The 14,143-nt window shown below is 59.4% G+C and overlaps 1 protein-coding gene across 6 annotated transcripts in view; it reads right to left on the bottom strand.

Moving 5' to 3' along the window:
• Positions 1–2,470: 2,470 nt before the first annotated feature.
• Ankmy1 (ankyrin repeat and MYND domain containing 1) overlaps positions 2,471–14,143 on the bottom strand; it is a 33,826-nt gene continuing 22,153 nt past the window's right edge. Inside the window, exons 9-17 of one of the 6 annotated variants that reach the window (XM_023722206.1) lie at positions 11,315–11,455; positions 10,439–10,579; positions 9,332–9,439; positions 8,307–8,438; positions 7,108–7,221; positions 6,677–6,842; positions 3,921–3,999; positions 3,120–3,298; positions 2,471–2,603 (exon numbers count right to left, since the gene is read on the bottom strand). In XM_023722206.1, coding sequence (XP_023577974.1) covers positions 2,557–2,603; positions 3,120–3,298; positions 3,921–3,999; positions 6,677–6,842; positions 7,108–7,221; positions 8,307–8,438; positions 9,332–9,439; positions 10,439–10,579; positions 11,315–11,455 — 1,107 coding nt within the window. In that variant the 3' untranslated portion in view covers positions 2,471–2,556. Of the gene's footprint in view, positions 3,299–3,920; positions 4,000–6,676; positions 6,902–7,107; positions 7,222–8,306; positions 8,439–9,331; positions 9,440–10,438; positions 10,580–11,314; positions 11,456–14,143 lie in introns of those variants that run through there. The other 5 variants (XM_023722203.1, XM_023722202.1, XM_023722205.1 and 2 more) reach the window with 5 other exon arrangements.

Genomic DNA, 14,143 nt, shown 5'->3' on the forward strand with positions numbered 1-14,143 from the left:
AGCCCATCTCTTCCTGGGGGACCAGATGGGTGCAGGTGAACTGCTCCCTCTTGGGGAGGCCCAGAAGAATGAGCAGCCTTGGGGACTCAGGAGCCCTGTGGGGACCAGTGGGTGACCAGGGGCTCACTGTCGGGAATTATGTTCAGCTGCTACAAGCAGGAAAGAGCATACCCTCCCTGCCTGGGAAAGAAACTGCCAGGTTCTGACCAAGTGCCAGATCCTGGGTCACCCCAGCCCCCAAGGGTGCTCCGAGAGACTGACCCTGATGAGTCATGAGCCACTGTCACAGGCTCTCCAAGCCCCCTCCATCCCAGTGGGAAAGGGGAGCCACAGAGCTGCTGGGCAGACACAAGGCAGCCTGGCACTTCCCTGGAGTACTTTGGGGCCATCCTGACAGCCCAGCGTGGTGTCTGCAGTACGCGTGCGCAGATACATGGGTTGTCCATGTGCCCACATGCACACTAGCTCATGCACACGTACAAGGTACGACAGAGAAAACACAATGTTTAAGTGATTTAAAAAGTAAAACACACTAATCTTTAGGGAAGCACAAGTGGATCCGTAGCAGAGCCGTGCCTCACACCTGCTGGACACTAGGGACAGTGAGGGGACCTCATACCCTGTTGGTGGGAATGAAGACCCTCTGCTACAGAAAAACAGCGGGCAGCTTCCTCAAAACTGAAAAGTAGCACCACTTGGGGGCGCAGGGCCCCTGCTGGGTGCACAGCGGGGACGTCCCGTTGTAGCCCTAAGCAGGTGTCAGCCCCTGCTTCACACTAGCTGCAGAGCGCTTGCCCACAGCCAGGTGTGGATCCACCTGAGGGTCAGAGAATGTGCTGGTCTATCAGACGCAAAGCCCACAGAAAAGGGAGTCCTGCCATCCCCAGCACAGGGGAACTGGAGGGCGCTACGCTAAGGGAACTCGGCCCGGGAGGTGGCGGAGGTGGCGGAGGTGGCGGTGGTCCTGACCAGACTGACCCAGGACACGCATGCGCAGATGCAGGTGGGCGGGAATACAGTCCCAAAGACATTCCGAATGCTTGTCCTCAAGCAGAGGTGAGGTGATTTTCAGAATTACTCCTGCCTTCGTGATCTTTTTCAACAGTAAGCATTTATTCCACACGTGATCAGAAAAAAAAAAAAAAAAAAAAAAGCAATTTTCATTTGGGAGAAATGATACCGCAGAACCCATGCCCTGGAGGACATGCACCGCCTCACATGGACGCGCAGCGGGAGTCACGCATCCATCTCCCTCCCTGCGTCCCCAGAAGCCGCTAGAGCTGGGGGCAGGATCGGAAGGACATGCAAGGCCGGCGACGTCACTCAGGTGGAGACGGTAACTGGGATCTGTGTCTGCTTGCTTTCCTTACGTATACTCCCTCACTTTATCAAGGACTAAACGTGCCTACCAAGAACCCCTGGAGAAGTCCCGCCCACCTCAGCCGTGCGTGGAGGCAGTGGCAGCTCTGGCAGCTGCCTCCACACTGGTCCTCTCGAGAAGGCAGGTCTCCCACAGGGGCCACAGTCACGTGGGGCTCGGGAGGCAGGCTCCCAGCTCTGCCAGGGCCCCCATTCAAGGATAGACCCACCCAGCCGCGAGCAGCACCCCCTCCTGAAGGCACCTGACTCTCCCACATCTGGGGCCCTGCCCAGGGCACCCCACAGCCCCACTGCCTAGAAAGTCACTGTGACAAGAGGCAAGGGTGGGGCCGGGGAGATGGCTCAGTAGAATAAACGCTTGCCTGGCAAGTGCAAGGGTCTGAGTTCAATCCCCGGTTCCGCAAAAAAAAAAAAAAAAAAAAAAAGGAACAAAAAAAGAGGCAAGGGAATCAGATCAAAATATCAAAGCAGCCTGGGGAATTGAGGGCCACACCTGCCTGGCCCCAACTCCGCTCCACTTCCCTGCCCCTCCACCAGGCCTGCCAGCTTCTCTGTTCCTGGCAGGGAGCCAGCTCTACTTGTCCTGGACACCCACCATCCTCTCAGGCATGCCACCCCCAACACAGCCCTCGGTGTGGGGTCCTGCTCGCCCCCTGCTGCCCCGTTCTACCTTCTCTCCAGAAAAGAGGCCTGACCATCTGCACTGCATGTCCCATCGGGCTGCACTCTCAAGGCCAGCAGCCTGTGCACTTGATGCCCCCAGAACACACACAGACCCCGGGAAAATGGACTTGCTGGACCCCACAAGGTGCCAGTAGCCCAAGAAGCACAGAGACAGCAAGGAATGGGCTGGCTGCATGGCTCTGGGACCCCCTCCCAGTGGTCACCACACCTGTGCACACAGAGCCCTGGTCCTTCACCTGCCTTGACCTGCAGGATGGTGCATAGCCAGGCCAGGCTGTGGGAAGCTAGCAAGGCAGATGGTGCCGGGTCTCACCTCGGAGGGACAGAGCAGGTCACAGACCTTCAGGCAACTCCATGGCCACTTTATTGCATGGTAGACAGGAGGTGCTGCCACACACAGCCAGAGAATACAGAGGTTTTCTGCCTAAGCCCCCACAGAGCCACGGGTGACCGGTGGGCACAGCCCCAGATCCTCCCTGGGTCTGGCCTCCTTCACTGAGGGTCTTCTGCCCTCCAGTTGGTGTTTACAGAGCTGGGCACTGGACGAGAGAGGCACAGTGAGGGGGGTCAGACCTTGTTCTCTGCACCCCCAAGCCCCTTCATCCATGACAAGAGCCCCATGGCCCGGCTAAGCTGTGAATCTACAGCAGCCCCACCCTGGAGCCCCAGAAAAGCAGCCATGCCCAGGTCCCCAGTGCATGGTGCCTGTGTTAAGATGTTCCCCTCTCCAGAGGACAAGCCAAGGGGCACCGCCGGCATGCACAGGCCAGGCTGAGGCCAGAGGTGGCTCCGTGCATCCACCCACAGAAGGCTGTGAGGAAGCCCCTGCCTGCCTTCGCCCAGCCTCAGGTCGAGCCCACTGCCCAGGAGGAGGGCAGGAGAGTAGTGTTCTATACAGAGCCCAACCCACACCATGCCATGGGCCAAGAGCCCTGTAGCCCAGGAACAGCAGAGCCTGCAGGCAGCCCAGCTGGACAGCCCGGGTCTGGAGCCTGCATGGGTGAGGGGCAATCCCGCTCTGCCCCAGTACCCCTCCTGGCCCCGTGGGCCTGCACCTGTCTTCTGACGGCCTGGCATGCCCATCACCTCACTGCAGTCCTTCTTGTGGAACTCGACCCAGGCCTTGGACTTACAGAACTTGCTGCAGGTCAGGATCCCATAGCAGCGGGCGCAGGGCGTGAGGCGGACACCGATGGAGCGGCCACACTGGTAGCAAAACTTGAAGAAAGGCATGCTGGGACAGAGGGAAGTCCTGTGGGGCCACATCCTGCCCAGCCCTGAGCTCCACCAGTCCCTGCCACCCCCAAGTTGGGCAGCACCCAGGTGAACAGTGGATACAAGGAGCAGTCAGAGGGAGGTCAAGGGGGCCCTCTGAGCCACGGAATAGCAGGCAGGGCTGGGCCTGGGCCCACCCTCCAGTCCCTTGGAACATCACAGGGCAGAGGCTTCCCAAGCACAGGGAACAGTGTGGGTCTGGGGGATGGGTGCCTGTGACTGGAAGCCCTAGTCTCTGCCCACCTGGCCCAGTCACCATCCCTGTCCTGTCACCAGATGCCTTGGAAAAAAGAGGTAAGGACGTCCCTAAGAGGAAGGTGTCTCCCATACCACCCACGTGGAGGCTGCCCCCAGGAGAGTCCAACAGACATCTGGGCTCAGACCCTGCTCCACTCTTGCTGGGGTGGCCACCCATACACAGGCATGGAGCCCGCCTATGCGCCATGTGCAGGGCTGCCTGGACAAGGCCACATCACTCGGAGACAAGGGAGCAGGAATGTCACTGAAAGGGATGACAAGGCCCAAGCCCCAAACCGTGGCCACCAGCCCAGCATACCCCCAGGACCCTGCCACACACTCACAGCTCCTGGCCCTCCGTGTCCGGGGCCTTGGCCAGGCCTGAGCTTCTCTTCTTCATCCTCTGGCTAGGGCACAGCTCCACTACGTCAGAGAGGCCAACATCAGTGCTGGGCAGATGGGGCAGCCACAGTTGGGCCACCTACCAGGGTTGAACACTTGCAGCACTCTGAAAGGCCACTGCATGGCACCAGGTTCTCTTGGACCCAGCCCAGCTACCACCCCTAGTGCAGCCACTTCTCCCCGAGGGCCAGCTCCCTGTCCCTCGTCCATGCCCTCCACTGGGGCTGCTTGTGCAGTGCACAACTCCTGAGCTAACGGACATCTAACAAGGACCGTGGTGGCCCACAGCTGCTGGCAGGGGGTGGCAGTGGTTTAGACAAGGCTCTCGTCAGCCTGTTGACCTTACCCTCCTGTGGCCTGTGGCTGCCTACATTTAGCTGTGGAATCTGTTGTCCCCTGGATTCTGACCGCTTCGCATGTGGGACCTGAGGCAGGAGCTCTTGCTGCCTGCCCACTGCCCCTTGGGGCCCAGCCACACCCACGCTGACAGCTGCGTCATACACGCTTTAGGGCTGGGCGCAGCTCCTCTGTGTCCCTCGGACGCTGGGAACCACGCAACTATTTCCCCGCCAGGTCTCTTGACGCCTGCTTCCTGCACAGCCAGGCCCTCCCACAAATGGCTTTCTTCCGGGACTGCAATGAGTTTGCAAACCAGAATTTCACTTGGTTCTGTTCTGCTAAGTTCTCTTTCCTCGTGGCTGTCCTCTACCTGACAAGACCTTGCCCTCCTGTCTCCCTTTCCTTCTTTCAACATATTTGTGACAGCTCCTCTAAAGCCTCTTCCTCTTAAATCTGGACCCTGGTGTCACCTCTGCAGACTGGCCTGCCCCTCACCCACCACCCACGCTTGGGTCATGCCTCTCTAGGGTGCCTGGCAGTGACTCTGGAGAAAGTCTGCTGCAGTGCACAGGGTCCTGTCTCCTCAGCCAGCTGCCCCAGGCCCTGGCAGGGTGCTGTCTACACCTGCCCACCCCAGCCCAGGCTCCACAGGCTTGCAGCCCGTGCAGCATGGAGGACAGTGCCTGAGATCACTCGGTCTCTGTGTATGGCCACACCCAGATATTAGCTTTGCTGACCATGGGCAGACCATGCCATGGCTTTATAAAATGTCTTGGGATGTGCGCTGCTCCTCAGAATGGAGCAGACCACAGATATTCAAGGGCAAAGTCTGGCCAGTCACAGTTGCAATTTGTTCCAACCTTGGCACTGCCCCTCCTCACACTGTCTCCCTAGTTCTCTCTGGCCATGTCTCTGACGGATCTACCATCTCTTCCCAAGTGCTTGTACCAGTGGCATGCACCGCTCTGCTCTGGAAGAAACAACGTGCATTTCTGTCAAAGCTCAAGATTCCACTGGGTGGCTCCAGAGCCAGGCTATGGAAGGCAGATGGGGACACAGTGGCATCTCTGTGGAGGCAGCAAGAAGGAGGCAGTCGACTCATGTCCTCCAGGACCTGCTCTCCAGCCTGGACCTGCTGCCTATGTGCTGCTGCATGGGGGGCAAGAACCTGGTGTCCTGGGGGACACCACACTCAAGCCCAGACCCCACAGGAGGGACCTGTGGGCAACAGAGGCTTTTAGGACTCAGATTAGCAACATCCCTGCCTTGGCCTCATTCACCACTGAGACAGACTGACACCCAAAGCTCCAAGGGGAGAGGTTGACTTTGGCTCATGGTTACATCTGCAGGTGGCTGGCTCCAAGCCAGAGCAGCAAGGCAGAGAGGTCCAGCAGACAAGAGCAGCTCAGGGCATGGCGCATGGGAAGCGGGGAGTGAGGAGGGACCCAGGGAGGGAGGACCCTGGCCAGGCCCCATGCCCAGTGACCACCTCCCCAGCCAGACCCCACCCAACAGCAAATCAGCTCTGAGCCACCCGAGATTCACAGACCTCCGAGCTCATGAGGCTTTGCAGGGACACAGACAAGGCCTAACAGGCCCCAACAGCTCATGTGCCGACGGATGGGCCCCAGGGTTCACAGTGGGGATTTTGGAAGGCCACTGGGTCAGGAGGGCTGACCTGAAAATGGACTGAGCCATCTACAGGCCCACAGTGTGGGGGCTTGGGGCAGTGTATTAGGATCCCCTCCCCCGCCCGCCTCTCCACTCCCCTCTCCCCCACCCCTAATCTTCTCTCCCTCTCCTTCCCAGGCATGAGGTAAGCAGCTCAGCCTCACCAGTTGCTCCCCTCCCAACACTTTGCCTCACCACAACAGAGCCAAGTGACAGGGATGGAAGACTATGCAACCATGGAAACCTGTCCTCCTCAGGTTGGTTTTTCAGGGACAGGAAGTCAGCACAGAAGCCCCACCCTTTAGCCAGGACTGTGGATGAGGATGCAGCCCTGTAGCAGCGGATGCTGGGTGTGCGTGTGTGGAGGGGAGGAGGGTGTCCACAGGGAGGGGCACAGGTGTGCATGGCCTGTGTGAGCATGGTGGGCACACAGAGGCTCTGTGCCAGCTGTGAGTGTGCAGGGACAGTATTCACACCTTTCTGTGGGTGTGCTAGGGTTCATGAAGGCTGCACACAATGAGAGGGCAAGCTGATGTCACATGGGTGGCTACCCATGCAGGTGTGAGGGAGAGGGCCCTGCAGGCAATGCCAGGTAGATCCTGTGAGCAGGGAGGCAGGAGGGTGCAGAGAGATAGAAGGCAGAGCTGGGGGGCAGGGAACACTGCCCGTGGCCCGCACACACACCCACCTTTCCTGCTGTGGGCCAGCGCCTTCCTGTCCCACTCCTGCTCCTTAGCCAGCACGGCATGCCGCAGCTGCAAACCCATGTGCTCCAGGAGCCTCTTCCGGGCCAGGAAGGTCTCCCGCTCCGCCGGCAACAGTGAGTGGAAGGGGCAGTGGGCGATCTTCCGGTCCTATGGTGTACCACAGGGTCACTGCAGGGCCACCATGGGCCTCAGGGCTGCCTCCACTCCTACCAGGAGCACGACAGGGTCACCCTAGCCTGCACTATGCTGTCTCTGTCCTCAGTGACTACGAGGGACACCCCAAGACCTACATGTTCCTATAGGACGTGCTTACCATGGTGGGGCTCCTGGTGCCCAGGATAGCTGCAGGGCCCCCAGCTCTGCCCAAGAGAAGCCCAGGCCCCCGCAGGCACTGCTCAGAACCAGGCCATACCTGGAAGAACTGAAAGTAGCCGTAGTCCACTGCAGTGCCCACTGCCATCCTGTCACCCTGCATGAGTGTCACTGGCTTCAGGATGTCGGCCCCGTGTTGCAGGAGCCGGTCAATCTGAAGGGACAGAGCCTGTCAAACAAATGGCCACCCAGGAAGCCAAGGGGTCACCCCAATCACAGGGCTGACTGCACGGATCACAAGGCCCACGGCTTCCGAACCCTGCAGACACAAGCACCAGGGGAAACCCAGGGGCCCTGTCCCCCTGGAGCAGGGTACCTGGAAGGGGTCTGCAGGGGGCCACCTCCAGGTGTGCAGGACAGTCAGAGACAACCCAGAGGAAAAGTGAGAGCCTGCTTCACCCAAATGACCCACACCCCAGAGAGCCCTCCTAGCCACCCCTTCCCAGGTATGGGGTCCAGCTCCCTTCCAGCCCCTCTGGCTGCCAGCCATGTGAAGTAAAGATCAGGTGGGTCTGGGGCCTCATGCCGCCTCACAGGTGCTTCAAGAGCCTGTGCATGTGTGCACATGTGGGTCCAGGCATGTACATGCACCTGCGTGTGTGCATGTGTGTGTGCCTTCTTGTAAGCCCTCCCTGGCAGTGGCTGGCCCCAACTGCTTCAGAGCACCTTGCAGCACAGACGCCCCTGCCAACACCTGGCAAGGCAGGAAGCAGCTTCCCCAGCCCAGGCACAGGCAAGGCCTACTGGAGGATCCCATGAGGAGGGCACCTCCCCCTCCAGAGTCATGACCCCGAGGGAGCCAGGCAGCCCCTTTCTCCCGAGGCACCAAGTTGCCACAAGGCAAGAAGGAGCCTGCAGAGCTACAGAAACAGAACTGGAGTACAGTCGCCTGGCGCCAGCCCATGCTGCTCCCCCAGAGAGACAGCCTTGTGCTCCCGTGGGTGCCCTGACAGAACTCCTATGCCACAGTGAGCCCCAGGTACTCCAGGGGCTTGGCCCCCTCTCCCTCTCTTCTAATAGGGGCTCTTCTGGTGCCTCACTCTGACATGTCCCGAAATTCTTTTTCCATGATGCAGTGAAGAATTTACCTGGAGGGCTGAGTTGAGGTCCCTGTCTCCTCTTTGGGGCCCCCTCAGGCCCCAACTGGTGACACTATCATTATTTGGTGTCCCTTAGCTCGGACAGGGTCTCGGGTAGCCCAGCTGCTGCGCTCTGCCCCATAGCCCAGCAGTTCCTCACCAGGGTGATCTTGTTGTCCGTGCTCCTCCGCTGCTCATAGGCCAGGTCGCAGACCACGCATAGGGCGCTGCCCAGGCCTCGGGTCAGGGGCAGGTTGGGGTCAGCTCCGCAGGACAAGAGCTCCTTCACGATCTGTATAGGCAGGCCCCTCAACAGCTGGCCTGTCACCTCCCTCACAGGTCTCCCCAAGGCCACCCTCAGGCCTTGGCTGCCAGTGCCCTTGGGCTGTGCTGGGTGGGGGACCACAGGGCCAGCCCCTAGGGAGGCCTGGCTCCCACTTCCTCTGGGCACTGCCAGGGTGCAGTGCTCTGAGGACCTGGGTCCCCTCCAGCTCTTCAGCATGGGGCAGAGTCAGGCCCTGGGGCAGCTCCTCCCTGCGTGGGTCAGGGCACCCTCTCTGGCCCCTTCGATCAACCTTCTTTCATCAACTCCTCTCTTCCTACCGCCTGTTACACCTGAGATGGTCTTACACACAGTGCATTGTCTGGCTCCCCCAGCTGGGACATGGGGTCTTTAGGAGTAGGGCTTGTTCTATTCACAACTTACTGCCCACAACGGTGCCTGCCTGCACATGGGCACTCTGCAAGTGACATTTACATCAAAGGAGGGGTGAGCAAGTAGAACGCGGCTGGGTGGGATGGGTGGGCGGTGGCTGAGAAGACCTAGTGCCTGGAAAGATGCCTGCTTGCCCATAGGAGCTGCTTGACAAATAAATTAAGCGAAAGGGTGGCTGGGTGGGTGGGTGGCTCACCAGTGGGTGGGGGAGGGCTGTGGAAGGGGTGAGTGAAAAGGACAGTGATGCATGTGTGGGTGATCGGGTGGATGAGTGAACAGAGGAGGGTGGGAAGGAGGGTGGCTACGTGGCCGAATGGGTAGGTGGGCGAGTGGACAGACAGATGGATGCCCAGAGGGGGAGATGGGTGGGTAGGAGGTGACAGAAGGTGCTGGAAGGGTGAGTGGGCAGATGAAGAATGGAGGCAGCAACCATACAGGCCCAGGCCCAGGCCCCAGCAGAACCTGCTCACCAGGTCATTCCCACTGGCAATGGACAGGGAGAGCGGGGAATGACCGCTCCACAGCAGGTTGGGGTCCGCCCCATGGGACAGAAGGAGCTGCACGACATCCCTGGCACACTGGGGAGGGGACAAAGGCAGAAATATCAGATGAGCAGCCCCACACTCTGGAGGAACACTAGATGGGTTCCTCAATGTAAATGTCACGCAGCCAGCAGAGCCACAGCAACACCTGCCAGCACAGGGAACCGTCCAGAAGTGGGACAGGGGGACATGGATGGAGAAAGATGTCATAAGAACATCCTCATTCCCAGGCAGATGGCAGGAAGGTGCCATCGTGTATAGAGACTGGAAGCTTGTCCTCTAAGGGCCGAGCCAGGCAGGGCCCGTCAGAAGGGCTGACCCTGACGGGTGGCGGAGGACTGACCCTCACCAGGCCCAGGGTCCTGAGCAGTGACCCAGCACAGGAACAGGAGCTGCACCAGGGATACCAGGCACTGTCCACGGAGGCAGGGGGACACACCTTGGCCCTGGCCTGGCCCCGAAGCCTCTGCTTTCTCCCAGCCCCTTCAGGACCTCCCATCTGCAGCCCTCAGTTTCCCCTTACTGTTCACTCCAGGAGTGCTCATGGCGAGTGGTCCTCCCCCACAGCAGGGACTGTCCTCTAGGTGCCACATGAGCTCCCACTGAGCCACCCCCTCTGGGACCAAGAGCCCAGCCCGCAGGCCCACTCCCACCCCACAGCCTCTCAAGAGGAGAGCCGTCCTCCTCTCCTTGCTCAGATGCAGATGTGATGGTGGGACAACTGCAGCCCACCTGCCTTCACAGCTGGTAGCTGCACACACATGCACACACGCATGTGCACACGTTTCATCCAGGAAGGCACACACCTCCACACCCATGCTCCTGTACATACCACAGCTCATGCACACGTACTCACATGTGCACACATATCACACCAGGCACCAGCTGCTGCCTGGCTGAGGTCCCCCTGACCCAGGAACCCCTGCAGCTCAGCAGTGGCCCCCCTGCCCTGGGCTCCTCCACCCCCTTCACCCCCACGTGGCTCAGCACTAACAGGCGAGCACCCTCCCTCCGACAGGCAGCCCGACCACTCACCTTATTGCTATCCTCCCGCTCACAGGCCACATGTAGAGCCGTCCTGCCGCCCTCCTCAGCGACACGCATGCTCGTGGTGTAGTAGCTGCTGGGTGGGCCCGGCTCATTGCTGAGCTTCAGGCTTGAGGGCAGCAGCTCCAGCTGTAGGCAGCACAGAGCTCACTGCAGCCTCGCATCAGCTATGGCCTGAGCGAGCCCTGACCATACGCTTCTTCCTCATGCTGCAGGAGCATGCCAAAGTCTGTCCTTTCTGTGCCTGCTCCGAGTCATCCTGATGCCACCCCGTGGCCTCCTCCCAAGCCTCCCTCATGCAGACCCACACATGCAGGTGTCCCCAACACTCTGGAGTGCCCAGGGGGCTCCACAAGGCTCTGGCTGAAGGCGGAGTAAGGCATGGCTTGAACAACGGTGCCAGCTGGAGTCACAGGTGATGTAGGAATGCGCAGGGGAAGGACAAGGACAGAGCGGTGGCAGGACGTCAGCCCTACTGCAAGGGAGTCGGGAGGCTGGCGGGGCAACACAGGGCTGCTCAGGGCCATCCCACCCAGTGGGCAGCAGGGCTTCTGCACAAGGCCAGCCCTGGGCACACTCTGGAAATGATGCAGCCACAACAATGGGCCTAAAGTGGTGAGAGCAGGTCACCTGCAAGATGTCCCACGGGGCTCCCTGTTTCAGTCAGCCCTCAGCTGCTGGCTCTGTTGAGGTATCTTTGCCTGAGACTTCCCCATGAGCGTGTGGCCAAACTCTCCCCAGCAGCCAAGGCTTCAGGTCCCTGATCCACTGTCTCCACACTGGGCTGAAGCTCATCCCAGAACAGGCATCACAGGTCCAGAGAGCTCAGCCCAGCCCCACTGCTCCCTGCCCTCAGCAGCACACCTTGTCTGGTTTGTATGCCTCATCCTGGTCAGCTGCCTGAGCGTCCACATCAGTGATGGCGTGGAGCAGCAGCTCTGTGATCCTGACGCCCTCTTCCCCTGGGAGGGCAGCAGCGATATGGAGTGGAGTCAGGGCCCCCAGCTGCAGAAGAAGCACAGGTGGGTAAGGTAGGTGACCCTGGAGCCAGCTGGGTGAAGGCTCAGAACTCCAGGTAGGAGCGGATGCCAGGAGCACGGTGGCTGGCTTGAGGGAGAGGATGCGCTTCTCCCAGCACCTGTCTGAGGGTCCCGTAGCACAGCCTGTGAGATGCAGGATGGAAGGCCTGCAGGGCACAGGCAGGAGAACACGCCCCTTAGAGCGATGGACTGAAGGTGCTCACCACATTACACGCAAGCCAGGGCTGCACAGCCAAACACTAGACCTCAATCAGAATGATTTGCACCTTCCACTAAGAAACGCTCCTTCGAGGCCTGTCAGAGCCTGGCTCAGATGCCACTATACTGCCAGTCATGCAGCTCCTGACTGTCACCCACAGCATCCCTCTGGCCATCGGCTGGGCCCTGGAGGAACATCCCTATGCCCATATCCATGTAACACCAGCTATGGAAATATGAGGAACTGCAAGCTTCCACACAAGCCAACGTGCAGCAGAGGGCAGAGAGGGGCTGGGCTTCTGGTCTTGCTTCAGGAGTCTCTTCTTGCTGCCTGAGTAAGTGCACAGCCAGCCTAAGAAACAGCGCGGTCTCCATCTCTGCCAGCCAGAGCGCTGACACATGGGGCATGGTCAGACAGACACACCATGCTCACGTGGCCAGTTCAGGGGCCCAAGTGGAGGGCTGCATCCCGGTGACTCTGGAATTCCAGGCTGCTCCACATAAATGGGAAGGCGTTCCCACCCCGCCTGCCACCAAGGTCACCGCCCTGCTGTCGAAGAGCCTTGGCCAGGCACTGCAGGAAGAGCTGCCCACGCCACACCTGAGAGCACAACAGGTAGTGTTTGGGCTTTGCATGAAAGGGGACACCAGGATGACATCAAATGCTACCGTGTGGAGATGAGGGTCCCCTAAAGGCCCATGTGGTAAGGGCTGGTCCTAAGGGTACTGTAACCAGGCACGGGGCAGCCTCTGAGAAGTGAGTTGGGAGGGGTCCTTGGGTCACTGGGGGTGTGCCCTGGAAGGGACTGTGGATCCCAGCCTGCCCTTGCTCCACCTTGTGCCCCTACCATGACAAGTGGCCCTGGCCAGCTTAAAGTAGGGCCAGGACCTGAGCTTGGACTGAAACTCCCCCAGAGTGACCAGTGTGGCTACCACAGCTTGTATCTAGATGTCTCCCAAAGCCTCATACACTCATAGGTGGGGCTTTTCCGAGGTAGCTGGGTCTAAGATGTGTGATACTTGGGTGGAGGATATGGATGACTAAATAGGGTCAGCATATTCTGGGTGTGGGTAGGCACCCATTGTGGGTGTGGGTGGCACTAGCAACAGGCTTATGGCCTGGATGGGCACAGGAGGAGAGAGGGAAAGCAGCTCGCTTCTGCTCACTTCCTGCCACACATGGATTGCTTCTCCTCTCCCATGCCACACTGCCTTGGGGCCAGCCAGCCATGGAATGAACCCCTACAAACTGAGAGCCATATAAGCCTCTCCGCCTTTTCCTTGGGGGTCAGCGATTCGGTCTCAGCAACAAGAGAGGTAACTACAACAGTAAAACCTTTTCCCTTTAGTTATATTTACTCACACGAAGGTCAGACAATGAGCTCAACTTACCACCAACAGAAAAAAATGCAAAATTGAGCCACACTGAGGTGCCAATTCTGCCCACTGTGGGGAGCAGGAGACTCCCACCTTGCTGGGGGATGGGTGGTGGGCACAAGTCCTGGCGGGGCCTAACGCAGACACGCTCAGCCAGCAGGACCCCCAGCGCCAACCGCCACGCACCATGGAGTGCTCAGTTGGTTTATTCATGGCAATTTTATTTCAGCAAAGATGCACACCAGGTCGGATACCACCCAGCAGCCCTTGGTGACAGAACTGCTACGCAGTCCAAAAATATGAGGAGACTTTCTATACAGTGTCATGAAAAGTTGTCCTACACATGTGGTTATGTTAAAAAAGAAAATAACACAGGTGCAGCCTGCCAGCAGCGTGCCCAGGGAGACAGGGCTGGAGCAGCCTGTGTGAGCACCGCGCCTGCTCCGGGGCAAGTCTGCAGCTGCACACAACTCCACTCCAGGGCACTCACACCCAAGAGGCCCTGCATCCCAGGGCAGGTGCTTCCACAAGCCTTGTCCAGGGAGACAGACAGGACCTGGGCCAGACAGGAGGCACTGCTGCCCCAGGGGCGGAGCAAGCGAGAGGTTTGAACAAGCAAAGGTCAGGAGCCAGGAGTCTGCAACGAAAACCCAAGAAAACACAGAACCGCATCCTCTCTGGGGTGTACTCTCTGTTCATAGGCCTCTCTGCTCAGCAGCACAGTGCTCTTTGGACCATGTCCACTAGAAGGTGGACTCCAGCTCAGAACACAGAGATGCCCCTGGGGGGGCCACGGTCCCCCCAGCTGGGCAGAAGCAACAGAAGACAGCATGGAGGAACGACAGTGGTGTGCCAAGAAAGGAAGTGTAAGTCAGATATACAGGATCCCTTTAAGATGGGAAAACTGGGTTTTCTCAGCTAAGGGTGTTACTGGCTGTATCTGTCTCTCTGTCTGCAAGGGTGATGCCTTTGCTCCTTGTGTGAGGTCCTTTGGAAGCTCCTCCCTGGGCCTGCTTTGAGTCCCCAAAGGTCACCAACACCTTCCCACCAAGCAGTCCCTGTGCGGGGGGGGGGGGGG

Source organism: Octodon degus, unplaced genomic scaffold (assembly GCF_000260255.1).
Source record: "Octodon degus isolate 3935 unplaced genomic scaffold, OctDeg1.0 scaffold00089, whole genome shotgun sequence".
NCBI classification, from domain to species: domain Eukaryota; kingdom Metazoa; phylum Chordata; class Mammalia; order Rodentia; family Octodontidae; genus Octodon; species Octodon degus.